Source organism: Terrapene carolina, unplaced genomic scaffold, assembly GCF_002925995.2.
Source record: "Terrapene carolina triunguis isolate 2854851 unplaced genomic scaffold, T_m_triunguis-2.0 Scaffold210, whole genome shotgun sequence".
Classification (NCBI taxonomy): domain Eukaryota; kingdom Metazoa; phylum Chordata; order Testudines; family Emydidae; genus Terrapene; species Terrapene triunguis.
The window spans coordinates 19768178-19796028 of NW_020664561.1; the positions used below are offsets into that span (position 1 = coordinate 19768178).

General features: G+C 39.7%; 1 protein-coding gene across 2 annotated transcripts in view; it reads right to left on the minus strand.

The window, feature by feature from the left end:
- LOC112118229 (BMP/retinoic acid-inducible neural-specific protein 3) overlaps positions 1–20967 on the minus strand; it is a 299851-nt gene extending 278884 nt beyond the window's left edge. Inside the window, exon 1 of one of the 2 annotated variants that reach the window (XM_024216458.2) lies at positions 20732–20967. In XM_024216458.2, coding sequence (XP_024072226.1) covers positions 20732–20967 — 236 coding nt within the window. The remainder of the gene's footprint in view (positions 1–20731) is intronic. The other variant, XM_024216460.2, reaches the window with a different exon arrangement.
- Positions 20968–27851: the final 6884 nt, after the last annotated feature.

A 27851-nucleotide genomic window follows, 5' to 3' on the forward strand; every position in this document is an offset into this window, starting at 1 on the left:
TTAGGATGCTATGTTCTCCCTCACTGTGCAACATGGTGGGCAATAACACTATAGATGTCCCCTACAAATGAGGTGAAGTGGCAGCTTAGAATGGGAGAGTGGCTATGCAAGTTTTTCTTTCCCCCATACCAGCTGCTTGGCAAAATCTTTCTGTCAAACAGAAAATGAGGCATTGCCACAAAGCTGGGGGAGGTCACCTTTCTTCCTCTACAAAGAGCAAACAATTTTATTTCACCATGTTTTAACTGAAGAGAATAACCAAACTAATGAAAACAAAAGTAAATTCTCTAGTAGGAAACAGTGTGTGTGTGTGTGTGTGTGTGTGTGTGTGTGTGTGTGTGTGTGTGTGTGTGTGTGTGTGTGTGTGTGTGTGTGTGTGTGCCTGCAGTGCTGAGGTCTGCATACAGCGACTTTAATACCCTTACTCCTGTTTAATAACACCTTATCACACCACTGACTTCAGTGGGACTACTCATCAGTAAGTCACTCCCCAGCATGAGAAAAGGTATCTCAACCTGGCCCCGAACGAGTGCTTGGAAATACAAAGGTTGCAGAACAGAGAAAACAAAAGGCACCATAGTTGTATAGCTATATACCCCCACAGGTGACGGGATGGGGGGGGGGCAGTCAAGAAACAACTGCTTTGAACAGCATTAACGTCTCATTTGCGCTGTGGTCATCATTTGATGCCAACTAGGAATGAATGCAATTGAGACTCAGGCGTCTCACAGATCCCCAGCCTCCTCTCCTTTTCCCAAGCCACACCCCTGACTCAGGCACACTGTTGCTATTCTGCAGAGCTGGAAAATGAGGAGTTCCAGCAAATGAATTTTAAAAGCTTTGGTCAATTTTTTCCCCTCTCTGCACATTTATATACGAAGCGGCTTGTAACTAACCCTGGGCAGGAAACTATTATTTTTTCTGGGGAAAACAATCACTGAAAACACTTTTTTTGGGGGGGGAAGGGGGAAATGGGTGGTTTGGTTTAATTTTCCTTTGCTTAAAATGTTTCTTTGTAATATATATATATATATATATACACACATACTGGCACCTTAAAATGGACTTCTTTTTTGTTTTAAACCAAAACATTTTTTTTGGTTTGGGTTTTCAAAGAAACTTGAAAAGTTTTGACGAAGATGCAAACATTTTTTCAAAAAATGTCCATTTCATGGAAAAGCCATTTTCCATTGAGAAAATGTTTTCATGGAAATTTTTTGACCAGCTCTAACCTTATCCAGCTGGGTAACTCTTGGTATGAAGTATTTATGTACTGCATTCACGTTTATAAATTGAGATCTCCTAAAAATAAATAATGTGGAGTCCTTGGGCATATTAGTTGGGAAGACAGCATTTTGTTTCTGCCTAAAGGAAGTGTGACCATTTGCAGTTTCACAGCAGGAGGATTAAATCTCCATACCACTGTTCCAAGTTCCAGCATTTATTATCAGTGATAAAACCATTTTTCTTCATGTGAGTAGGAGTCAAATAAATCCAAAATTCTAATCCTTTTCCTGGATTAGTTTCAGCATCAATTCTGGAATGGACAGGCTGATGCCTTTACATACTTTCCTCAGTGTTCGGTTGTCTATTTACAATTAAGATCAACACACCATTTCATCACAGTCAAAGAACAGAAATCTCTTTAGTTAAAGTCAGTTCAGATCCTTTGCTTCCTCTTTTGTTTAATTACAAATGAATTTACTTCACCTGAGCTGCTGGGTTTCTGAGCTGCAAAGGTGAATGTACTGTTGATTATTTGCCATTATAAAATAAAAAGTGTTTTTATAGCTTAATTTGGTTCATAGTTTTTCAGGATGCAGCGGTAGCCAAAGGGAAAATAAAGTAGTGCACTATAGGGGATTAACACAGGCATCTGTAATGCGAGTTCCTTCATACTGCTCCAATATGGGATCTCAGCCTTGATTAAATAGACACTACTTACTCCTGGGGCAAGAGAATAGTTTAGTAACTTGCTCATTGAAGCAGGAAAGATTAGTGGCTGTGTTTGTGGGTTGCAGTTTTATGCTGTGAACTACTGTTTCACTGAACGTTTGCTAAGACCCAAATGTGAGCCTGTGTCTACACTGCCACTTTCAGCGCTAAAACTTTAGTTGTTCAGGGGTGTGAAAAAACACACACACACCCAGAGTGACAAAAGTTTTAGCACTGAAAAGGGCCAGTATAGACAGTGCTTTATCACTGGAAGCCAGGCTCCCAGCGATAAAGCTACCATCCCTTGTTTGGGGTGGTTATTTTTTAATGCCGGGAGAGCTCTCCTGCAGCGATAAAGCGTGACTACACTGCCCATGGCACAGTGACCTCCTGTATAACACAGGCCATAGGACTTCCCAAAAATAATTCAAGAGCATAATTTTCAAAAAAAACCCTCCAATTTTGATTTACAAATGGTCAGTGATAGAGAATCCACCATGACCATTGGTAACTTGTTCTAATGGTTAATTACTCTGACCATTAAAAATGTATGACTTATTTCCAGTCTCAATTTGCCTAGCTTCCATTTCCAACTATTGGATCACGTATACCTTTCCCCAATAGACTGAAGAGCCTGTTATTAAATATTTGTTCCCCATGTATGTACTTATTGACTCTAATCAAGTCACCCCTTAATCTTCTCTTTGTTAAGCTAAATAGATTGAGCTCCTTGAGTCTATTACTATAAGGCATGTTTTCATTCTCATAGCTCTTCTCTGAACACTCTCCATTTATCAAAATACTTCTTGAATTGTGGGCACGAGAAAGGACACAATATTTCTGCAGCATTAGCACCAGTGCGAAATATAGAGGTAAAAAACTTCTTCACTCCTACTCAAGATTCCTGTTTATGTGTCCTAGGATCACATTATTTTTTTTTGGCCACTTTGACACACTGGGAACTCATGTTCAGTTGATTATCCACCATGACCACCTCCCACCCCTGCACAAATCTTTTTCAGAGTCATTGCTTCCCAGGATTGAGTCCCCCATTCTGTAAGCATGGCCTACATTCATTGTTCCTAGATGTATACATTTACATTTAGCCATAGTAAAATGCATATTGTTTGCTTGCACCCAATTTACCAAGTGATCTAGATCACTCTGTATCAGTAACCAGTCCTCTTCATTATTTATCATTCCCCCAATTTTTGTGTCATCTGCTAACTTTATCAGTGGCAATTTTATGTTTTCTACCAAGGTAATTGATAAAGATCAATCCCTGTGGGCCCCGATTGGAAACAGACCCGCTCAATGACAATTCCCCATTTACAGTTATATTTTGAGACCTATCAGTTAGCCAGTTCTTAAACTGTTTAATGAAATTACAAAATTAACAATTTCCTTATATTAAAGATTCAGAGATTTTAAGACGAAAAGGCACCATTTGATCAACTAGTCTGAATTCCTTTATAACACAAGGCATAAAACTTCATCCAGTTTATTCTTGTATTAAGCTCAACAATTTATGTATTCTTGAATAATGAATGGTATAATGTATATAGTATATCCTTGCAGGAATGTAATGGCACATACTACCATATACAACCAGCTAACAGTAACATAACTTCCAGGTTTAGAAATCATCACCCAAAACTTAAGAAATTCCAAAACACAAGGTTGTCTAGGTCATGTTGCACATCTAATATATACTATGGTATGCATTAATAACAGTCTATAATACTATAACTAGGCTTCACACTCCACAGGTCATTAGGCATTCCCCAGGGTAAATCTGAACACAGATAGCATCCTCTGCGGAACCTTTTCTTACTCCAGTTTCCTAAACAGACTTAAGAGGTTAGCCCATTGTTTTTTCCTGCTTCCTAAAAGTCAGAAATCAATTCTCTTTCTCTGAAGTGTCTAAACTTTGTCTCATGGCGAGGAAGTATAATACTGTGTTTAAGTCACTAGACTAGGACTTGGAAGATCTAGGTTTATTTCTCAGGACTGCCATCAAACTTCATATGTGACTTTGGGTAAATCACATAAGCTCTCTGTGACTCAGTTGACCTATCTATAAAATAGGCATAATAATCCCTCTTTCCACCCAGCTCCATTTGTCTTGTCTCTTTACAGTGTAAACTCTTAAAGGCAGGGACTGTCACTTACCAAGAGCAGTGCCCAGCACAATGAAACTCTGATCACAGTTGAAAACTATAGACTAGAAATAATAAACAGTAAGCATTAAATCCACTTGCCCTTTTCTTATTTAAAAGCAAGTTTATTATAGAAAAAAAAGTGAAAATAATGAATTAAAAGGTAGCTGAACACAAACTAGCCTCAGTCTCATAATGGGTTTTCCATTCTGCACACATTTTTGAGGTATCTAATATTTTTCCAATCGCAAATCAGGACAAAAAGGTGAAGTCTTGAAAATTTTCACAGACCAAAAACCTGAAAAAAAATCAGTTTCTGTCTATTGAAATGTTTTATTTTGATAATTTTCAAATGTGTTGTTTCAAGTTTTGACCGTTTTATTTTTTAATAGAATTAGTTTAAATTTCAAAACAAAATGTCATGTTAGAACTAGAAAACTAGAATTTTTTTGGTTTTAAAAAATTTAAAATGAAATGTTTTGACAATTTTGAATTTTTTTTTTAAATCAAAAGAAGTTGAAAAATTCATCAAAATCAACCCTTTCCAGTGAAAAATTCAATGCAATAAAATGTCATTTTCCATTAAAAAACATGTTGTGAGGAAATTCCTAACCAGCTCTAGCTAAAACCTTGCTAGGCAAAACCTTTACCTTAAAAAAAAAAAAAAAAAAAAAGTATACCATTATCCTTTGCCCAGAACCCCCCCAAAAAAGGGTTTGTGGATAATCTCTCCATTAGTCTTTTGCCCAGTTACTCCTGGCTTTAAGGGATGTGATTTCTTAGAATAACACCATTTGGACTGGGCTCTTTGTTAGCAGGTTCAAACTGTTCTCACTTTCAGCACAATAGACAAAAAAAAATGTGCTTTTATCCAGCAACAGCCCTGGCATATGGAAATTATATAGAGTTTAAGATAACACTGTCTTGTACGTTTAGTACACTGTATTTCCAGACACAGCTATCTGTCACAGATACATTAAAGTGTGGTTATAGTCTGAAAAGTGACTATCTACACACATCTCCTCCAAGAGATATGTTCCCAGGCTGAATTCTGAAACCTAGCTGCTTACTTTACTGAAATAAAATATGCCTTGTTCATACTTTTTATTGCAGTTAATGTGACAGAACTAGTGCATCTGAGAATGAGCTGGATTTGATACTGGCTCATGCATTACCAAGAGTGGATAGGAATTTCAAAGAAGCCAAAGTGCCTAAGGCTTGGTCTACACTTACCCCCCAAGTCGAAGTAAGGTACGCAAATTCAGCTACGTGAATAACGTAGCTGAATTCGACATACCTTACTTCGAACTTACCGCGGTTCAGACGCGGTCCACACGCGGCAGGCAGGCTCCCCGTCGATTCCGCGGTACTCCTCTCGTTGAGCTGGAGTACCGCAGTCGACGGCGAGCACTTCCTGGTTCGATTTATCGCGTCCAGACCAGACGCGATAAATCGAACCAGGAAGTTCGATTTCCAGCCGCCGAACTAGCGGCTAAGTATAGACCAGCCCTTAGAAACAGAAATCCTTGGACTTGTGCTTCTCTGTCACTTAGAGGTTTTTAAAAAACTCACTCAGTATAGTTAACTGAAATCTCAAATCCCAGAATCTTTATTACTAGGATGATGCACAAGTCACACAGACCTGAGCTTGAATTTGAGGTCTTAGGTTAAATTTTCATAGTTTTCAGATTAAGAAAAAAAAGAATGAAATGAGATAATCCTGTATACAATTTTGTTTGACAGCAAACCTTGAACCCCACAATGCTATATTCACCGGGGCTCTTTTCAGAGTAGAACCACACTTCAGGCTTCTGTTTTGCAAGAAACTAAGTATATAAAACCACTACATTTCCAAAGCCGACAATGTTTTCTTTTTTTCTTTTTTTTAATTTTAACTTAATTTCTTAAGTTTTTGGGTGTATCGTTAAACTATAATATTCTATTGAGAGTCCGCTTCCACTACTTAAGTTATTGATAAGTGTTGACAAGCTTAATTCCACATCTAGCAGTAGTAACAGTAGTAATACTATTTTTGTATTACAGTAGTGCCTAGAGTACCCAACTGAGACTGGGTCCCATGTACTAAGCAATTTACAAACATATACTAAGAAACAGCACCTTCCCAAAAACACTGCAAGACAGGAAAAGAGTGTGTGGGGAGGGAAATAGTATTACCCTGTTTTACCTACAGGAAACCGAGGCACAGAGAGATTAAATGGCTGCCCCAATGACATACAGGATGTCTGTGGCAGAGCCAGCTAATGAACACAGATCTCCTGTGTTTTATCCCAGGGATGAAACAAAACATACACATCACCATGACCGTCTCAGGCAAAAGTCTGAGTAAATGGATGGGCCTGCATTAGGGTGACCAGACAGCAAATGTGAAAAATCGGGATGGAGGTGGGGGGTAATAGGAGCCTATATAAGAAAAAGACCCAAAAATCAGGACTGTCCCTATAAAATCGGGACATCTGGTCACCCTAGCCTGTACTCTGTTCTGAAAGTCAACACATTCAGAATTCTACCCAAGGGGAAGCACATTCCAGAGACAAGGGCCCTCCACTGTAAACCCCTAGCCACCAACTACACAGACATTGAAAACTAAGAATGCTAAAGGAGAAATTTAAACTGTCATGGCAGTACATGAGGAGTAAGCAGTTCCTCCGATAGTAGTGCTTTACAGATATTTATTTATTGATAGTCTTTTCTATGGTGATCATCACCTTGGTATGTTCATAACTCACAGATATAACTGAGTTTATCCTCATTTTACACATGGACAAATGGAGGCACGCAGAGGTTAAATGATTTGCCCAAGGTCAGACAAGGAGTCTGTCGTAAAGCTAGGAATTAAACCCAGGTCTGCCAAGTGGCTTAATAAAATGATGACGTCAAGACCCATATCAAAATCCTGAATTACACCCAGAGTCGAAAAGAAAGATGATGTATTCTTTGGAGCATAGGTGTAATATGGTCGCTATGGTTAGCACTGCTACATACATGGGCTGCTGAATTCTGCACAGGCAATGGATTGTTAGACATCTTCCATTGTAGCCCTACATACGGCATATTGCAGTAATCTAGCCTGGAGATAACAAAAAACGTGGGTAACTGAAGTGAGGTCTACCTCAGAAAGAAACAATTACAAGGTTTGCACCAAAATGAGATAAGAAAAGATTCTTGTGACCAGCACTGCAAGGAACTTCAAGAGCTGTCAGGGATCCAGAAATACCCCCAAATCTCACTGGCAAAGCCCCTCAGTGATAGGGGAAGGCACATTCCAGAAGTTACTTTCTGCTGTCCCTAACGAGCCAGTATCCTTCCTGATCCTATATAGACTGAAATTCTCTCTTAAGCGCATACACTCTCTCTCTCAAATGATGATAATTCACACTGACTGAGAGACCCATTGGAAATGCTTGAATTTTAGAAACTGGTGAATGAGCGAAGTAGCAATAATAAAACCAAGAGTAACACACTACAGAATGTACATTATCCATCTATTGCAAGCAGTGTCCTCTTTTAACAAATTTCATGGCTCCAAGTGCAGTATGTTTTTAAAATAAAATAAATAATAATAATAATAATAATAAATAATTAATCAGACCTTAGTATCATGAGACCTCACTACAACATTTCTAGCTTTACACCTCTGCTGAGAAACAGGGAAATGTTTGTATCAATTAAGAAATTGTTCTCTATTAATATTTTTTTAGTGTACTGGTTTACCCAGTCACTGAATTTCTATTTTTGATATATGCCTTGGTTCCATCTGCCATGGAATTTATATGATTGGTTCTTTAGTTATTAATGTTCTGTACTGTATTTTGGTTTTATTATATAGAATCTACTGCAGGTGCTTTTTGGAAGGCACCCTATAAGTAGTTTGAATAAAACATTAAAGAAAATGATCTGTAACAGGTATTGCTGCTGTGTAGGGCTTCAAGACTTTCTAATTAGAAAATCTTTTTCTGTGATCAGTAGCTGGATTTATTCCTATTTGCAACATCCAAAGTCACATTAATCAAAACAGACATAACTTATTAATCTACAGGCCTGTCTTAGTTCTTATGCACTATAATTTGTTCAGAATTACTTCAAATTGAGAGATTCCTTGTAAATTTATTGATTATGGTATTTCCTGAAGTCTGAGATTCTGTCAGTCTTTCATATATTTGGAATATGGCTGGTGCTTTTGACTTTAAACTGTATTGCTATTGAGTCAAAAGTGTATACATTTTGTCACCCTGACGAATTAATATTCATTACTGAAGGCCAGATATTCTGTCCTCAATGCACAGGGGAGTTGTGTGCTCAACTTCTGTAACTGTTAGTGGGATTTGCATGTGCAGTTTTAAGAACATATATCGGCCCCTGAAAATATCTTTTTTCAATATTGTTTAAATAAACTACAAATTATATGTATCAGAAGGTAAATTTTGGTTTGGAGCCCATGCTGATTTTGGTAAACCTTCAAGAGAATTATTATTATCTGTAACAAGCATTTTGAGACTCTACTGTGAACCCAGCAATCAGGGAGTAGAAATTCTTTTTAAAGAATTGTTTTACTTCACAAAGGCCTCTGTTGGAAGGAGTTTGGTCTGTCTGTTAATGTTAATAGTTTTACTAGTACATTAGAAGCTATGTGCTCACAGTTCATGACCAGAATAATGATTAGCACATTCTATAGAATCAATCAAAGCCAAGAAGATAACAAAGATTTGAAGTCTGGGGCACTGACCATCAACTTAAACCAAATATATCAGGAGAAAATGACAAATAATTAACACAGAGTGAAAATGTTGGGTATCTATTTGTCCTTTTCATATGCAGGAAACATACAAATACTTGTGTATACTAAGATAACTCAGACCTTCAAACCTATAACTGTGGCAACATAAAAACAAGGCTACTGCTGCTATCTAGTTCTTCTCCCTATTGACAAAAATTACACTTTGCACAATATGTCCTTAAGCAAAGTATGAATAGTGACACTTAAGATGTACAAAAACCAAATGTAACCATCATATATAACCAAAGAAAACAATTCCTGGAAATTACAGCAATTTAATATGGGAGATGACCACTGAGCTAATAGCAATAAAGAATGAGAAAGGCTGGCTAAGGCAGAAGTAGAGAGGAGTGAAACCATATAATAAAAATCCTGATTCAGATACCAAGATAAATCCATGTAATTGTTATTTCATTTTCCTAAAATGATCATTTATATTGACTTGTCTACATCTTGAATAAAAGTGACAGTATAGGCAGGGCATTCAAAGGAAAATGAAAATGAATGGCAAATGAGAGAACAAAGACGCAACTAACCAAAATCTTCAAAGAATTAATGATAATGACCTGATTTCATTTCCAAGATCCTGGCAGTCCAGCCTGCTGACTGGAGAACGAATCTATTATTAGTGTTAAATAGCTCTTATGCTACTCCGGTGGCTTCATGGAACTGTTAAGTTAAAGCCTCTTTTATCTTTATATTTTTAGGGCAATTTAAATGATTTCATAAACTCACTAACTGGAAATTATGATACTCGGAATTCTCTAAATAAATCACCTCAGTTCTAGGGAAACCTAGCCTAGGATGTAAAATGTATCCTTACTCAAAACACTGATGTTTTAAAACAACCCTATTCTGGAAGCAGATTAGCGTTATCATAAAAGTGGGGGGGGGGTTGGCATTCATTTGTTTATTTAGTTTTTTTCCCCTCATCTGAGTTTCGCTTGTGATCTTGAAAATTCCTGTCTAAAAAGAGTATTACAAACTAAGAGAGAACTAACTTTCCTTTGGTTAAATACTCCAAACAAATAGGAAGAAATAAAAAGAGGGATTGTCAAAACACAGATCCTATTGTGTATTAAAAAAAAGACAGAAGGCAAGGTTGGCAGTGATATTTTGTTTTGTTGCCAAACAGAAACACACTTGTGCTCTTCTCAAACAAACTGACTCCTGAGAACACTTCTAATCCTGCTGGCCTAGCCAACTGTATGGTCCAGTGTATCCTATCCAGCATTAACAGTTGTTTATCTCATTGAAAGAGAAACTCTACCTTCCTTCTACATTCAACCCCAATAATTTAAGGGCTTGTCTACACAGCTAGTTACTGCATTGCAAGCCAGGATGTAAATCTACCGCACACCAGCTTCCCACACAGTAAAATCCCGTGTGGACACTGCTACAGTGCAGGGGAAATCCTGGAGAGAAGCTCAGCATACCACTCTTTGAAACATTAATATTTCCAGCTGCACTCAGGGACTTTCCCTGCATTGTAGGAGTGTCCACGCGGGACGTTCCTGTGTGACAAGCTGGTGCGCTGTAGAATCACACTCTGCTGTGTAGACAAGCCCTTAGACTTAGACAACATGACATAGAGGGTGGGGAACAGGGGGAAGAAGCTGTGCTTTGGCCTGATTCTGCCCTTATTGAGATCCAGAGCTGGATAAAATGGGATCAAACTGAATTTGGTAGGATTAGGCCCGTTGTTTTTTTAGGATTCAGTCCTACGAGATGCTGAACACACTTATTTACTTTGAAATCAGTAGGAGCTGTAAGTGTTCAGCACCTCTCCAGATCTGACACTTTTTGCCATCATGGAATTACCAATACCCTGTGTAAAGGACATATTAGGGACTGAACTGTCTCTCCAAGTCACAATTTTGTCCCTAGTTTCCTCCTTATTCCAAGAGAGATGGAATCTGTGCCAGCCCTTTACCTAGGGCAGACTATTTCGTCTTCCGTGACAGCTGTGCTGTGTTGGCTGGTATACTATGAGGACAGAGCTAAGGCTCCGCCAATCTCCAACCCTGCCTGCCTGTCTCCATTGGATGGGAGGAGAAGTAGAGGCCTCTCGTGGTACGTCTACACAGCAAGTAGGATCTATGGCAGTGAGTTTCAGAGCCCGGGGCTACAGAATCAGGCTTGAAGGGCTATGATGCTAAAACTAGGTGTGTAGATGTTCAGACTGGAGTTTGGATTCTGAATCACACACCCCTCCCTAGGCTTCAGAGCCTGAACTCCAGCCTGAACCCAAACATCTACACACCTAGTTTTAGCGCCATAGCACGATCCCGAGTCTGTCGGCCTGGGCTCTGAGACTCACTGCCACAGGATCCTACTTGCTGTGTAGACATACTGTGGGAGTGTGGTGTCTGCCATACAGGTTATTCCGTACAGGTGAATAACAGGGGCAACTCACACTCCCCCATGTGCCTGTGTGAACACATACCACAGGTCACTAGCAAGTCCTTTGAAACTGTTGGTTGTTTGTATTGCCAGACATTTATAATTCAATGAATGTTCTCTATGAGAAGTGTATCCAACTTGTCCATTTTTAATTCTCAGTTTCTATTTCCATCTGGTATCTTTCTAACCTTTTTACTATAGGTCTGTGCCCTCCAAGGGTTTGCCTACACAAATATGTTGAGAAATGCTTCTAATATATATTTGGTGATGGAAAGCAATAAAAGCATCACTGGCTAACATACATAATCCTTAAGGGTTAAAAAAAAAAGCAATGCTTCCTTGTGAGGGGAAATCTGCATTTGAAAATGTCATCAGAAGTAGGTTCAGGAAATAAAATAATTAAGCTCCTCCAACCATGTTCAAGCAAATGGTGCTTCTTCACAAGAGTAGCCGCAATTAAGTTAATAGTTTTACTCATGAGAGTAAAGGTCCTGGATCAGGTCCCTATGGTCTGCAGTTTAAAACAATTAAAACCAATAGAAGCAACAAGCACCTTTGAAAATCAGACCCAATGTCTATAAATTAACAATTATATTTCTTCCTGGCGCAAAGATGTGCTCTGTCAGTATCCATTTCTGTTGGCTTCTTTCAGCTACAGATTTCAACACAAGAAGTGCTGCTGTTTTCCCCCTTAAAAATTGCATTCATATTAACCAGTGGTGCTCTTGCACCAACAATTTCAGTGAAACTACTCATGTGAAGAGAGGCTGAAGGGTCAGGCCATACATCCGTAAAAGGGAAAGTTTAGGATATACGTGCACTGACAAAGAATGGTATAACCCCAGATTTATCTGGAGTCTTAGGTCTTGGGCTTCTACCTTCCAACCAATCTATGTGTCTACCTATCTATACAAGATTTTTCTAAGGTGCTTCTCACTGTAATATCTAAGAACCCGAGGTTTACATCTACAGCAGTTTCCAGTTACACTGGGTGTGTGACCAGCCACACAGAGCTGACAAAAGAGAGAGAGTTTTGAGTTGGATGTGGAGACTTTTCTACCATATAGAAGGTCCAAATAATGTTTAATTATTCTGTAACTGCTCAGTGTGGCTTTTACTAGGCTTTCTGTAGACTCATATGGGGCCTAGTCCAAGGCCCTTCGGAAACAATGGGAGTCTTTCCATTCATTTCTGTTCTGACCCATAGTTATATTTGTATTTGCTTGTCTTTTATTTTATTTTCTCTTTTCCTATACAACTGTCAATAAAATATTCCTTTGTTAAAGACAGGTGAGTATCTGAACTATTAGCTGGACTCAGTATTAGCTTATGGAGTTTTTTGGACTTGACTTTGCAATACTTACTCACGTTGAATTAAAGTTACACATGAAGTAATATTACTGGACTTGGCTCATTTGCCTGGAATTTGTCTTTGATTTGCCAAAGACCAATCTGGGTAATGTTAGAGCAGAGGTGATGGGTTATGAGACTGAAAGGATGGGACATTCTGGGCATTGAATGCACTGCCTCATGGAGCTGCACTGCTCCAGAGGGAGCATTGAGATGCATTTATCCACAGAGCTCTCAAGTGTGCAGGTTTAGTAAATCCATTACTACACTCTTTTTATAGGGTACCCTATCCTCCCCATAACTGGCTCCGTGGGCTGGTGCATGCAGCAGAAACATGGCACTTCTGTTGTATTCGTCACTTTAGGTATTCAACAAAGTTCCCTCCGTCTCATTCCTCCAAAAACTTGAGCTGCTCTTCTCCTTCCCTGATCTGTGAGCCACTGGATTTAGAATGAGGAATTTATGCATTCAGTAGACTATTCCTTGGCACACCTTCAGAGAATGATGATCCCCCTCTGAATATTGTATGCTTTTTTCCATCAGGCTGAATGGAAAATTCCCTAAAGGAAATGGACCAATTATGATACAAGCCAAAAGCAATTTACCAATGCAGAGATTCTCTGGAAAAAGCAGACTGGACTGTTTCTGCTGATTATTCCCCTTTGAAACTGCAGTTGTGAAGAGTAACCATGTTTTCCCTGAAGTGAATTTATAATCTCAGTTCTCAGTGTCTAGCAATGACGTGCATGCAGTGCAATGTACAAGCAGACAGAGCTTCAGCAGAGATGAAGTCAGCGGTTCCCTACTTTCATAAAGCTTCCTAAAGTACACTAATATCTGAGCACAGTTCATTTTTTCTATAGCTTCACAGTGTAATTTTACTCAGTTTTCCTTCCAATCCCTTTGGTCATGTTCCCCTTGCCTATCACTACCATTCTGTTTTATTTACTGTGCGGTTCAGGGTGCATGTGTTAGCATTCAGGACAAAACAAGGAACAATGGGAATGCACAGAAACTGAGGAATTAGGGTTTTCCCCTGCATTCTGAAGAAGCCTTTTTTTATTTCAAGGAAAGGACATTTCTGGCCCTTCTGCTTAAAAGGAGAACAGTCACAGTAAAGCCTAACTAGAAGTAGTAATGCCTTGTAAAGTCTTCAGCCTGACAAATTGAAATAATAGCACCAAGGAAGGTATAAAGTGACCTTAGTCATTTGAAAGGGATGCTATCAGAAATTTCTCCATACTTTCCATCATGCTCAAGGCAGATTGGGATAGGCTATGTGTCCAAAACAATACACACCTGACATTTTATTACAGAAACATCATTAGCCATTATTTAATGTAGGTACGCAATTAATCTCTCTCATCCCCCTAAAATCTCTGGCTCAACAATTCAGATCAACCACAAATTGGTAGCAACTAAAGGCTGTTCCTGTCTGATGTTCATTGTAGCCTATACTGGTCTCAGTACTGCACCCAGTGTACTAGGTTTCCACAACCCAACCAACAGTTAGCATTATTAGCACTCTCATCAGAGTGGTTATGGGCGTTATAGACACAGAGATGGAACCACCTCTTTAATCTACGGGTGATCCATCCAGCTCATTGTTCAGCTACATTGGTAGGGCAGTGAAAGACAGCTTGCGCTGCTGCTAGTTGTGTAGTTGAGTGATCACTCACTGTTTAAGGAGCTTTCAAGACATCTGCTTTATTCTGTGTCCCTTTCCAACGCACAGGGCATAACAAGAGCTTCACAGCACCCTGCACAGACTCTCTGTTTGGGAAGCTCAGCCTTTGAAGGCACAGTCCCCAATACTACATTTGACTTCAGTGGGGACTACCTGTATGAGCAAGTGCTCAAGAACATTATTAAGAACTGCATAATCTGGCTCTTAATGTTGTTTACTTTAAGTTGTAGGTTAGAAATGAATTTAGAGTACATCAGATAAAGCAGTATTCTTTACCATGGAAGTATTTGTTAGGTATATAACATTATTTTTTTATTCCTTAATTGCATCCCTGACCCAAAAACAAAGAAACACAACATCTTCATTAGAAAAGGGCATTTAAAAAAATAGGATGTTAATTTCATGTTGCATAGAATTCTACAGGTTTGTGAGAACCTCAGCATTTTTATTATTAATTATTAATTATTATTATTATTATTATTTTTGGCCAAAATTGTCTGTGAATTTCTATTGCTCATTTGTTAGGTTTACACAGTTTTAGTCACTGCTAAGTTTAACAAGTTAATTCATATTTTAAATTATTCTCCTTCTGACTAAATTATCTGTCATTACATTATCAGAATAAAGCCTTGTGCAATAAGTAGAAAAGAAAAAGAGGAAATAATCCTTGCTGGTACATCACAAATTTTGGAAGGAAACCGTCAGATTACAGTAGAAAAATCACACGATTCCTACTCAATCTAGCAAGGAGCTCTATATGACACAAGTAAGTGTGCAGTCAGGTCCATGATACATAGTTGTAATGTTCTAAACAATCCAAGAAAGAATTATCTTTACACCTGCTTTCCCAATTTCCCAATCACTCTTTCCATATCTGGCATTTCTCTAGTCTCCTTTTGTTTGGTTTTAGATCCCTCTTCCCTGCCTGCTGATTTGCATAAGTAACACTGTGTATTATGTGAGTATACAATAACAAAGCACAAACTTGAAATTCTTTAACAAAATTTTTAACTTTTATTCAACACAGAAAGAATATTCCATACAATATCAGTACAGCAATCCAGCTAATTTAGAGGCCAGCACACTTCTCCAGAATCAGTCCAGGTGCTTTTCTGCACAGTTCTGTCTGTAGCTTAATTGTAGTAAATTCCACAAAAAAACAAAAGATTCACCAACTGCAGTAGTTAAATTTGTCCATGGCATGTGTGGGACTTCCTATTGGAAATTATAGGGCATATCATTCTGCAGTGCAGAAAATGACTACCGTGTATACTCGTTCATAAGCCAAATTTTTTTAGTAAAAAAGGGAAGCACCAGAGAAGGGGGTCGGCTTATGAACGGGTATAGGGAGGGAGAGGTGGGACACAGCCCCTCCCCCCAACAGAGGGAGCAAGGAGAAGCAGCACAGCCAGCAAAGCCAGAAGGGAAGAGGTGGGCCAGAGTCTCTCCGCTTCTGGCCACGCTGCTCTCCCCCCAGCCTCCGAAGCAGCTGCAGCTCCGGCTGGCAGGCTTCAGCCGTGCTGCTTGGCCCCGCCCCCCCAGAGCAGGCTGCGGTCGCGCCAGCCGTCCCAGCCCGCTGGAACATGCTGCAGCCCCGCCGCCTGGTCTGGCCCGCCGAAGCAGGCTGTGGCCGCACTGCCCAGCTTGCCAGAGCAACTCCAGCCAGGCCAGAGACTTCCTTCCCTGGCCCTCCCCAGATAAGGTGGGAAGGGATGGGATGGGGAGAATGTGGGGGTCCCGGGCTAGAGATGGGGTCATGTGGAGTGTGGTCATAGGGGTTACTCCCCTGACCCCCAGCTTCTCCCCCCCCAAACAATTTCCCCACCAGTTGCTGTCCCGGCCCATCAGGGTAAGCAGCTGGTGCGCCGGGACACTTTGTTTACTTAGGTTTACCTCCGTGCCTGCGGACGCTAGAGGTAAACAAACCATCTCGGACCACCAGCAGCTTATCCTGATGGACCGGGAGCCAAAGTTTGCTGACCCCTGTATAATAGGGTCGGCTTATGAACGGGTCATAAAAATTTTCAATTTTTACTTATCCATCTTGGGGGGGTCGGCTTATAAACAAACTGGCTTATGATCGAATATATAGGGTACTTTTTAGTGGCACAGTCTATAACATTAGTTGTAATACTGTATTGTTCTCTGATTCCCGTAACCAACGGGAATACAGTGAATTACATGTGTGCTAGCTTCCAGCCCTGTCCTATTGAAGGAGTTGAAAGCACTCTGTACTTTTGCAGAATCAGATCACGTGCCTATGTACACACACAGAGATAACTGATCCTTAGTTAATGGATTAAAATATAACAACTAGCCAAGCACTAACACTGTTCTTCCCTACTTCATGTACCTGTTTTATTTTCACTAGCCATTATACTCTCTAAAAACTAAATAAAGAGGTGGTAGAAATTACATCTTTTTCCTTCAGAAATGTGCCTGTTCTGCTTAGGTTAGGAACCTTCTATAAAAAATGGATTCAGTTAATATGCACCACTCACACAGTACCAACCTTTGGCTTTATCTCTATGATTTATACCAGCCAGTAACTTTCATAGCAAGGTGAATGCTCCTTTATAGTGACAAGAGAGTGATTGTGCAACATGATTCGTTCTCTCTTTACTACATGGACATACAAACAAAATTAGGAAATAGGGAGAAATTAGGAACATCAGCATAGAATCTTGGTGTTTGTACCTGTAGAATTTAGAACGTATGGGTCTGGAGATTCTGAGAAGTGTTTTAGCCCAGAGCATGACTTTCTAAAATGTAGGCAGGTTATGTAGTTCGGGAACCCGGTGGATGATGAAAATTAAAGTAATGGAAGCTCAAGGAAATTAGATCATATTTTGGGCTTAGACTTATCTAGACAGTACCTAGACAAAACATCTAAAATTGATCCATTCTCTGACATGAGAAAGATTTGTTTGAAAACCCTCAAACAACTGGAGATTCTTAGTCAATGAATATTCTTGAGTTCAATTGTATAACACTGTTTTCAGGCAATAGTTATTATCAGATAACCACAAAATGCTCCCACAGAGCTCCCTCATTCAGCACAGCCATCAAGCTTATAGCACTAGTCATAGTAAAATCCCATTCTTCTCGGTATTTGACACTTCAGTGGTCTTTTAATAATTCTGTATTTTTGTGGGCATTTAGGGCATGATCCTGCTCCCATTCATGTCAATGGCAAAACGTCCACTGGTTTTAATGATACAGGATCATGTCTTTACTCTCTAGCATTTTACTGTTTCTGTAAATATGCATTAAATGGCTTTATTTAAAGATCAACAACAAGATAAAATGAATGATCTCTTTTTATTCTGAACATGATTGTAATAGAAAATACTACACTGAAAGCAAAAATATTCCATGGGAAAGAGAACAGAATTTTAGTCATAGCATAATTTTTCTGCTTTTGGAAAACAAAAATCATATGTTGTGCTCTCCGCCTGGTCAAACACCATCCACAAGAAAAAAGGGCACCATCATTTTTGAACAGTAGTTAAATATGTCACAGAATGCAGGTTTCCAGCAGCTGAACACTTTTACTATGATTATTTTATTTATATGTATTTATATGAGCATCTAGTCAGCTTTAGGCTGTTGCTGATTAGACAATAACTGAGTAGAGCAGTTGTTGTGTAAGGATGTGGGATGTGGCTCTAGAGATCAAATGGGTCACTTTCCATATTGGCTGGTGGGACTGGACTGCAGAGATAGCAAGTGAGCTGCTGCCTGCTGCAGCTTGTTCTGTCCCTGCAGTGCAGAAACCTACCTTCCAAAATACAGGTTGACTTTTAGTCTCTGCTCCTACTCCCTATATGCTAGCAGCTGCTCCGCACAATACACAAGGATTCTATTACCCTCGTCTGTGGAAAGAGCCACTGAAGGAGGACTCTGGCGAGAAATGAACTTCACAAGGAACACTTCAAACTATTTGCCCTGAATCACTCCACCTATTCCATCACTGCTGTGTTATAAGGGCTATGCCAGCCAGCAGTGCTCTCACAACCTCCTCAATGAAAAGGGTTCCAGCATAGAAGGGAATCATACATAAAATAATTCATTCTCTCAGCCCATTTCATCCCCTCCTCAGCCATCATCAGCAAGCCCCTGGAGAGCCTTTTGGGGCTGACGTGGAGGTGATGACAAGAAGGCAGCTGACACCACCTCCCTTTAACCCTGGACATGGTAGGGTCACATTCATTCAGGAAATACAGAGGGTTGTCAGGCAGGAGGAGAACAATTAGGCACCAAATACCTTTATCTGTGACAGTCCATAGAAAATCAATAGGGATTAAAAACAACCTTTATTTTAAAAAATTCTCCAATATTTTACAGTATTTCCCCATATTTAACATTGGTTCTGAACAACTTATTAAGGGGGTGGTAGTCTTATAAGGAAATCTTACAGTTAGGTTTCTTATCTGGGGAATTGATATTCACAGGGTACTGTTTCTTGTTGATCAGCAGTAGCAATTTAATGTTCTACTCCTCTGTTTTGCCTGCCTGCACATTTCTTGAGGGGAGTAGGCATGGTATTGAAATATACACGAATCCTGCTATCTGAGGGATGGAGCAATGTAAATACACCCACAAACTTAACCAAATATGACAGGTCTGATTACAGATCTGCCAGACTTGACAATGTTTCTGTAATGATGGCTCGGAGGAGGAGGGAAAAAAAACACAAAAAACCCCTTCTCAGCTTCTTGTAGTCCTAAAGGTGATTGGACATAGTACATTCTCCATGACCTTATTGAAAGGATTAAACTAAAATACACTTCTTTCATTTTGTTACCAAGATAATGTTGGTTCACTGTTGACTAATAGAAAATAATACAAATAAAATACATTCTTTCAGACTTTATATTATTGGCTTTGATGGCTGGCTCTTAAAATGCAGTACATATCGAGTGCTACTATTCTGTTGAGACAGACTACTTTATCAGTGCACATTTCTGAATCACATTTTATTGCAAAATGTTTTTAATTCCTCTTTATGTTGCAGGAGATCCTACAGCAAAATTGACCTGCAACACAGCGCCCTCTGGTGCATGCACAGAGAAAAGGAAAATAGGCCAGGTGTTTTAAGATACAAAATGTATCAGCTTCAAAATTCTAAAAAAACTTATTATAAGTTACCAGTAATTTGATTGAACACTGGTAAATAAATAAATAATCTTTTCCCTTTCTCTAATACACTGCTTCCTGTTTACAAAAAAGCTGGAAACTGCCACAGAACAATCTGTGCAGAACAGGTACCTGTGTAAACCATCTTATGGGCTTAAGTGCAGATAGGGGGGCTGAATTATGGGAGAAGCTGACAGACGGCCTGTATTTGTTGAAGCCTCCTTCCCTTGGCTGGTGGAGAACTGTTTGTCTATATCCAGAACATTAAGAGAGAAAAATGTCTCTTCTGTCAGACTTCCTTCCTTTTCCCATTGTCTCATGGGCCCCCCTTTTCCCCCTTCTTTCTCTTTACCCATAGGCTCTCTACCATCCCATTGTATTCTCCCTTCTACTTCCCATTTCTTTTTTAAAGATAACATATTTGTTAATGTACGTCTTGAATTGTTTACCTTGTCATAGTGACAAGAAGGATGTAACTCTTAGTTGACTCAGCAGAACAGAGGATTGGCAGGCTGCAGACAATCAGCAAAAGCAATTCTGCAGTGAAACCTGCATTTTCAAAACTGGCCTCTAATTTTGGGTGCCTCTCTTTTTGTCTATTCAACCATAATCAGGCCAACCAAATGCCTGAATTCAGAAGGGCTGAGCACCCACAGCTCCAGTCAATAGCAGCTGACGGTGCTCCGCATTGTAGAAAATCAGGTCCTAAGGAATGAAGAATCCAAAATTAAAAGCTGCTTTTGAAACCATGGACCTACCTATATTTAAAATCTTTGAGTCATTTTAAGCTACCGATACTGAGGCTGGGTGAAATCCTGGCCCCACTTGAAGTCAATGATTTGTACAATGGTTTCAATCAATGGAACTACTTGAGAAGCAAGGTACTATTCTGGTTGAACAAGGGTGCTCTGATCTATCCCTCAGCAATTAGGGAAGAGAAATTAATGTCTAAGGATATTATTGGGAGTTAACATTACTTTGGAGGAGAGCCCAGGAATTTCAGGAAGATATGGTTGCTGTCAATTATTTCCAGATCAACTTTATCAGTCACCAAAATCTCTTAAAACAAGACAAAAACAGCATAAGCAAGCATTTCCATAATATATAATGCAAAAATGGCCCTACATATATTTCAGCAATTAATTCGTCTATGAATTTGTTCCCACATCTGACACTTTCCCTTAAAAAACAAACAAACTCTTATTATGTATGTATAACTTCTAAGGATGAAATCTCTGTAATTGCCTTCCCTTTGCTTCATACCTGTAAATCTTGTATCTTGTGCTAAATCCCTGTCGACTTCTGTCCACAAAATCTGTGTATTCCTGTGAGCGATGGAAGGGTCCCTTATCAGAGAGGAGCCAGTCGAAGGAGCTTGTGGCATGCTGATCCGAAACGGCAGCAACCGCTAAAACCCAGCAATGAAGACTCAGTGCTATCCACTCCCATAGAGCCATCAGAGAGAACAATTCAGCACCACCACTGCATCGCCATATCATGCTTCCACTGTGGGCTTAGAGTCTTCATTCTCTTAGCTTTCCCTCAACACCTAGACAAAATATACAGTCAATTAGATAAGTACATGCTAGTCATTCCTTGGAAGCAGATACAAATTTCCTTTCTTTCATCTTAAGGAGACAGTGGCCTCTATTTTTATTACATTTTATATTAGCATAAACCCATTAGGCTAGTTAACAGCACACGGTTTAATTTTTTTAGTATTCTGTGCTATTTCCCTGTTGCATGGAAACCTCTAACAGATGTATGTTTGTTTCCTAAAACCCTACAAACAAGCAAAGGAGGAGTTATTACCTCTTAACACTGGCATACAACGTTCCAATAACACATATGTATAAAAGATAGGAAGACTGGTCTAGTGGAGAGAACAATGGAGGGATTCAGGAAACCTGGATTCAATTATTGCTTCCACCAAAGACTTTCAGTGTGACCATGGAAAAGGCACTTGATTTTTGTTTGCCTCAGTTCCTCATCTGTGAAACAGGAAAATGCCTCCCTTACTCACAGGGTCTTTGTGAGGATAAAATCTATTCATGATCGTGAGGGCCTGATAGATACTGTGGTGCTGAGGGCCATAAAGGTACTTAGATTGATTAAAACATTGTAGTTGTTACCTTCAGTTCATTTTGAATCAGCATGGAATTGAATAGAGTCTGGTTCTGTGATCTTTTTTTCTAGTGGATGCATTTACAAAGAAAAATGTCCTTTTTATTTGTATTTAAATATGACAGCAGCCGTTATAATCATTTTTACAAAGGCCCCTGCTGTGAACTTTTTATCTTGGCCGGGAGTATTATGGTTGACACCAACACCTTTATCTACAAACAGTTCCTAAATGAAGTCTATTTTCATATCAAATAGATGTATTGCGGTTACACATTTTCTAATTATTAGTCCATTATAAAAGAGGTGCTGTAGCTGAATAAAGATGCGCCATGCACTTATTCTAGACAGTACATTAATTACTCCAGAAAGTCCTGGGTATGGATCATAAACACATCAGCTGCAGGAAGCCAATTGGCTCAAGCATGGAGCAATAGTAGATTTGACCCAAGGAGCCTCTATAGTCTGAGGATATAAGCATCATCCTGTTCATGTAACCAAAGGAACAGTTAAGGTTTATTATCCTTTTCTAAGGCATGAAGATGGCTATTGACCATTTTGGTCCTGATCCTGCAAACACACATATGCTTAACTTTAAGCACATGAGTAATTTCATTGAAGTAAATGAGACTATTTGCATGTTTCAAATTAAGCAACTGCAGAAGATTTGTGGTCACCAAATGCAGACTGCATTATAAATCCTTTTTCCTTTAGAATTCAGGAAGCTCGTTTAATTTCTCACAAGGCTGTTTACATACTCAAAAGCTTCCAGTTTCTGTGTGCTGAACATACATTTATGCACAGAACACGAAGATATGGCAGTTTTCTCCCCAGATTTGATTTTTCTCTGCCACAATCTGAAATCTATTAAACATGATGTTCAGCGAATTACATGACAAATCAGAAGGAAACGGAAGTGACACTGAAAAACTAAAGTTTATAGCAATGCAATCTTGACCCTCCCACCCTGCAAAAGCTGCTATGGCCATTTGGTTACTAGATGTTTTCCTATCAGGGGGTAGCCGTGTTAGTCTGTATCTACAAAAACAACAAGGAATCTGGTGGCACCTTAAAGACTAACAGATTTATTTGGGCATAAGCTTTCGTGGGTAAAATCCTCACTTCTTCAGGTGCATCTTCACCTGAAGAAGTGAGGTTTTTACCCACGAAAGCTTATGCCCAAATAAATCTGTTAGTCTTTAAGGTGCCACCAGACTCCTTGTTGTTTTTGTAGATGTTTTCCTGTTAACTCTTAGTCCCAATTTAGGCTAAGCAAAGAAGCCATGATAGAAATGTTCTACCAAGAAGAGTAATTTCACCAGAGACAACTTGGCCTCCCTGTCCCCACAGAGCTGAATTATAACAAAACTCCCCAGTGGGCAGTGAAGAACAAAACTATGTTGTATAGGCAGCTATGTTCCCTTCATCTGGAGGCCTAGGACAGCCTCCCATCATAGACAGCAGCAAATGGGAGTAGGAGGACTCTGATTTGTACAGCTAAATTCCCCTGACAATTTGCCACTAACAGTTAAGACAAAGGTAAGTCCTTTTAAATTACCTTTTTTATGAAAAAATAATGTTTTAAATTGCAAGAATGAAAGACAAGAAGTTTACTCTTCTGGGTGCTTCTTTCAGACCATTAAATTATAATGATGACTGACTGAGTTGCTTTATGGTTTAAAAGGGTAGAGTTAATGTTAGAACACTGATTACTTATGTACTTGTAGCATTTTCCTATATTATTTCCTTAATATACTCTTGAATAAGTGCGGTAAAGGATCCTGTACTGTAACTTGCTACAACGCTACACCTAATAGAATATCATAAAGAGCTGCATAACGGTACTGAAGTGCCTGGTATAGTCTATGAAACAAATAATCCACTTTTTTAAAAGGTATCTATATTTTAGTCTAAAACAGGAGTTTAAATATGTGTTTACTCCTTACAGACACTGTAGTCTCATAGAAACTACTAAGTACACTATATATGTTTTTAAAATTGTACATTTACAAATTGTGTACATCTTATGTTGCATCTATCTAGCAGCTTATATGGTCCAGGCACCGTATTATTTGACTATCTCCAAATCATTAGCATATTTATCTTCAAAACATCCCAATAAGATAAAGGAGGACTATTCTCCACGTTTTACAGATGAGGAACTGAAAAATAAAGAGACTAAGGATATGTCTACACTACCCGCCGGACAGGCGGGCAGTGATCGATCCAGCAGGGGTCGATTTATCGCATCTAGTCTAGATGCAATAAATCAATCTCCAAGTGCTCTCCCATCGACTCCTGTACTCCACCGCCGCGAGAGGCACAGGCAGAGTTAACGGGGAAGCGGCAGCAGTCGACCCACCACAGTGAAGACACCACGGTGAGTAGGTCTAAATACGTCGACTTCAGCTATGTTATTCATGTAGCTGAAGTTGCGTAACTTAGATTGACCACCCCCCACCCCCCTCAGTATAGACCAAGGCTAAGGGTAAGATGTTTAAAAGCAATCTTAGGGATAATTTCCATTAAAAGTTGACTCCCTAGGACAGCTTTGAAAATCTCAGCCTAAGTGATTGTCCCAAGGTTGTGCAGTGAGTCTGTGATGGGAACCCCAATCTCTGAGTCTCCATCCAGTGCCTTAACCACAATTCCTCATGGTCATTTGTTTTAGTTACCTTTTCTTTATTAGGAAGGGATGACACCAGGGGGAGAGAAATGTTGCTGTTCGAAATAAAACACACGCACACAGAAAACAATGTTCAAAGACTGTTACAGGACTGATAGAGCACACAAAGCCCATAGTTTGAATCCCTGCCAGACAGCTTCACCAGAGTCTTCCATGAGGCATTAAGTTTAATGTGGAACTCCTGTTGACTTGGGGTGTGGGATGTGAAGACAGGGACATCTGCTGGAAAATAGGGATCGTGGATTTTAAACTAGAGGAGGACACTGATGTAATCATGCAAGAATCAAAATATTGCCTCTCAAAAGTGCTGCCTAAGAATGGGATGACTGAAATGAGCACAGATATTTTTGCAAAATTATTTGATCCATGACTGAAGGGTTCTATTCTTCCACCTCTTGCAGATGCTGAGCATGTAAAAAAAAGTTCTCATCCTTCTCTCTTCTAGCTTTTGCGGTAAGGTATCATTCAAGGAACATGATAGGCCAAACTCCTCCCTGGTGTAAATCCAGTGACCTTCTTGGTGTTACCTGGGGATGAATTTGACTCAGTATCTTCTTGGGATATCAAAGCTCGATACTCAGCTTGTGTAAATTGAAGGATATGGAGCTATGTCAGTTTAGACTAGCTGAGAATCTGGCCACAACCAGAGCAGACCAGGTATTGCCACCAACACAAACTTTACTAGTTCCAGTATTCATAGATAACATAGGGATTCCCCTTTGTCAGTTGAAGAACATTTTGTTTTTAATGTATTGATTTCATATAATTATATCACACTATCATGAAAACCCACTAGGAAACTAAATAATACCCCAGACAGAACAGAATAGAAGTGTCTTCTTGGGCCCATAAAGCACTCTTTTGCTTACCGAACACAAATTGCTAATTCGTATGTGATGAGGATAGAGTATACAGAAGAAGCATGGAGCTATCTCAGTTATGTAATTAAGATGTGGGCTGCTTTGTGCAGGAACATCTTAAACAGCGTGTTCAAGAAAAAACAAATTACGCCAACTTAAATCCTCACAAGAAAGAAATAATGTAAAGTCACCTTAAGCCAGAATTCATGGTATCCTTACAAAACATGGTATCCTTGACTTCTTTGTCAGGTGGGCTGTGGGTGTTAAAAGTATTCTATAAATGAGGTATGTCTGTAGATAGATAGATAGTTTGTCATCTATTGGTGAATAAGAATGCGTAGCCTTACATATTACGTTCAATAAAGTTGTTTTTTATTAACCATAAATGACTGCCTGTGTGCAGTTCTTAACAGTGGGAGCAAAGTGTCCTAGCGAGTTGCACTAGTATGTCTTTTAGAACTGTGGAAAAATGGAATGTAATGACAGACTACATATGGTAACTGCTCACTTAAAGTCGTCCCAATTAACGTTGTTTCGTTGCTGATCAATTAGGGAACATGCTCGTTTAATGTTGTGCAATGCTCCCTTATAATGTTGTTTGGCAGCCGCCTGCTTTGTCCAGTGCTTGCAGGAAGAGCAGCCCATTGGAGTTAGCTGGTGGGGGCTTGAAACCAGGGTGGACCGGCAGCCCCCCTATCAGCTCCGCGCTCCCTTAAGTTCCCTGTGCGGCAGCCTCCCAACAGGCTATCAATTGCCGGCAGTTCAGCTGTGCCTCCCTGCACTGCCTTGTGTTGCTCCTGCCCTCTGCCTTGGAGCTGCTCCCAGGAGCCTCCTGCTTGCTGTGCAGGGGAGGATGGAAGAGAGGGGCTAATGTCAGGATGTCCCTCTCCCCCCTATTCCTGCCCCCCGCTCACCCCTTCTCCATATACAGCAGGGTGGGGACAGGACAGGGCTCAGGACAGAGAGAGCTTGCTGGCCGCAGCTGCTGTCTCAACTTCCTGATTTTTTTAAAGGAAATGTACTTAGAGTGGGGTCAGCGTACTTAAAGGGGCAATGCGCATCTCTCTTTCTCTCCCACACACAGGATGTGTGTCTCTGTCTCTGTCTGCCATGCTGTCTCCCCTCCCTCCATTCCTGCTACCTTGTAGAGTGTGAGGCTACATTAACAACAATGTGTTAACCCTTGAGGGCTCAGCCAAATGCTAGTTCATCATTTAGCAGTAAGGCATTCCCTGGGAAATATCCCACCCTCTTCCACCCTCTGACTTCATCACCTCAACCAAGCTTCACAATCATCATTGCTGTGTACAGTATTAAATTGTCTGTTTAAAACTTATACTGTGTGTGTGTGTGTGTGTGTATATATATATATATATATAGTTTTTTGTCTGGTGAAAAAAGTTTCCCTAGAACCTAACCCCCCCCATTTACATTAATTCTTACGGGGAAATTGGATTTGCTTAACATCGTTTCGCTTAAAGTTGCATTTTTCAGGAACATAACTACAACGTTAAGCGAGGAGTTACAGTATGTTCCCCCCCTACCCCTCTCTCTTTTCAGCTAATAAATCTATCTAGCAGCCTCTACATCCTTGGCTCCCTCCCCGTGCAAACATGAAACAACACATGTGGCACTCCTGTCACCAGAGCAGAAAGGAGTGCCACCTCTCACAGGAAGGGAAGAGGAGGAGGAGCAGTGGACCAGGCAATCTGAGGAACTATCACCTGCCCACCCACCAGAAAGTTAATACTCTCAGAGCTTTGAGCTGTCTTAACTCTCCCTTGCATCTACACTGCAGTTGCTACTGTGCAGCCAAAGAGGGACCCAATGAATGGCAGGGAAAGGAAAAAGGTTTCTCTGCTGGGGGAGTAGAGGTGATCTGGCCCTTTGTTTCCTCTATGGTTAAATGCAAAGAAAACATAGTCCTACTCATATATACTTATATAAATGTGGCATTTTCAAAGGACAAATAATATATAATTTAGCAGGAAACATAATTCCCATCACTGCACAAATATTAGAAAATTGTAATGTTTCCAAGCTCGAGTTTCTGCTTCAGTAGCCAGTAATGGAGGAATCCTAATTCCTTCAGATCTAACCAAAAGAGAGAGAGAGTGCAAACAGGAATATTCACAGTCAGATGTGTAAACAAACAACTAATTATCCCTTTCGAAATTAGATGATCAGAGAAGCAACTTATCCATAAGTATTGCCCAAAGGTCTCCGTGATTTCTATTTCAGATATTATCATTATGTATTTGTATTACACTAGTACCTAGAGGTCCCAGTCACAGATCAGGGCCTCATACGTACCTATACACATGAAATGAAAATAGCCTGTCCCTCTCCCAAAGAGGTTACAGTTCAAACACTGACCAGTCAGGATCATCTCTAACTAACTTAAATCTGAAAGTGGATTTTTGGACTATTGAGGAAGGAAACATTAAATACAGTGCAATCTTTCCAAAAGATAACCAAAGCATATAACACTAGGGCTCTGGCTTTACTCCCATTTAAGTCTATGGGAATTTTACCATTGGCATCAATAGAGCAGTATCTTAATGTGTTTCAAATTTGGGACAATAGTAAATGGCAATAATTTTGTCCATTGTTATGTTCTTAATAATGAGCAATCTCAAAAGTCATTGCACACAAAGCAGTAAAGCTCAGTTCAACTGAGAGAATAACACAGGGCCAGATCTCCAAAGATATTCAA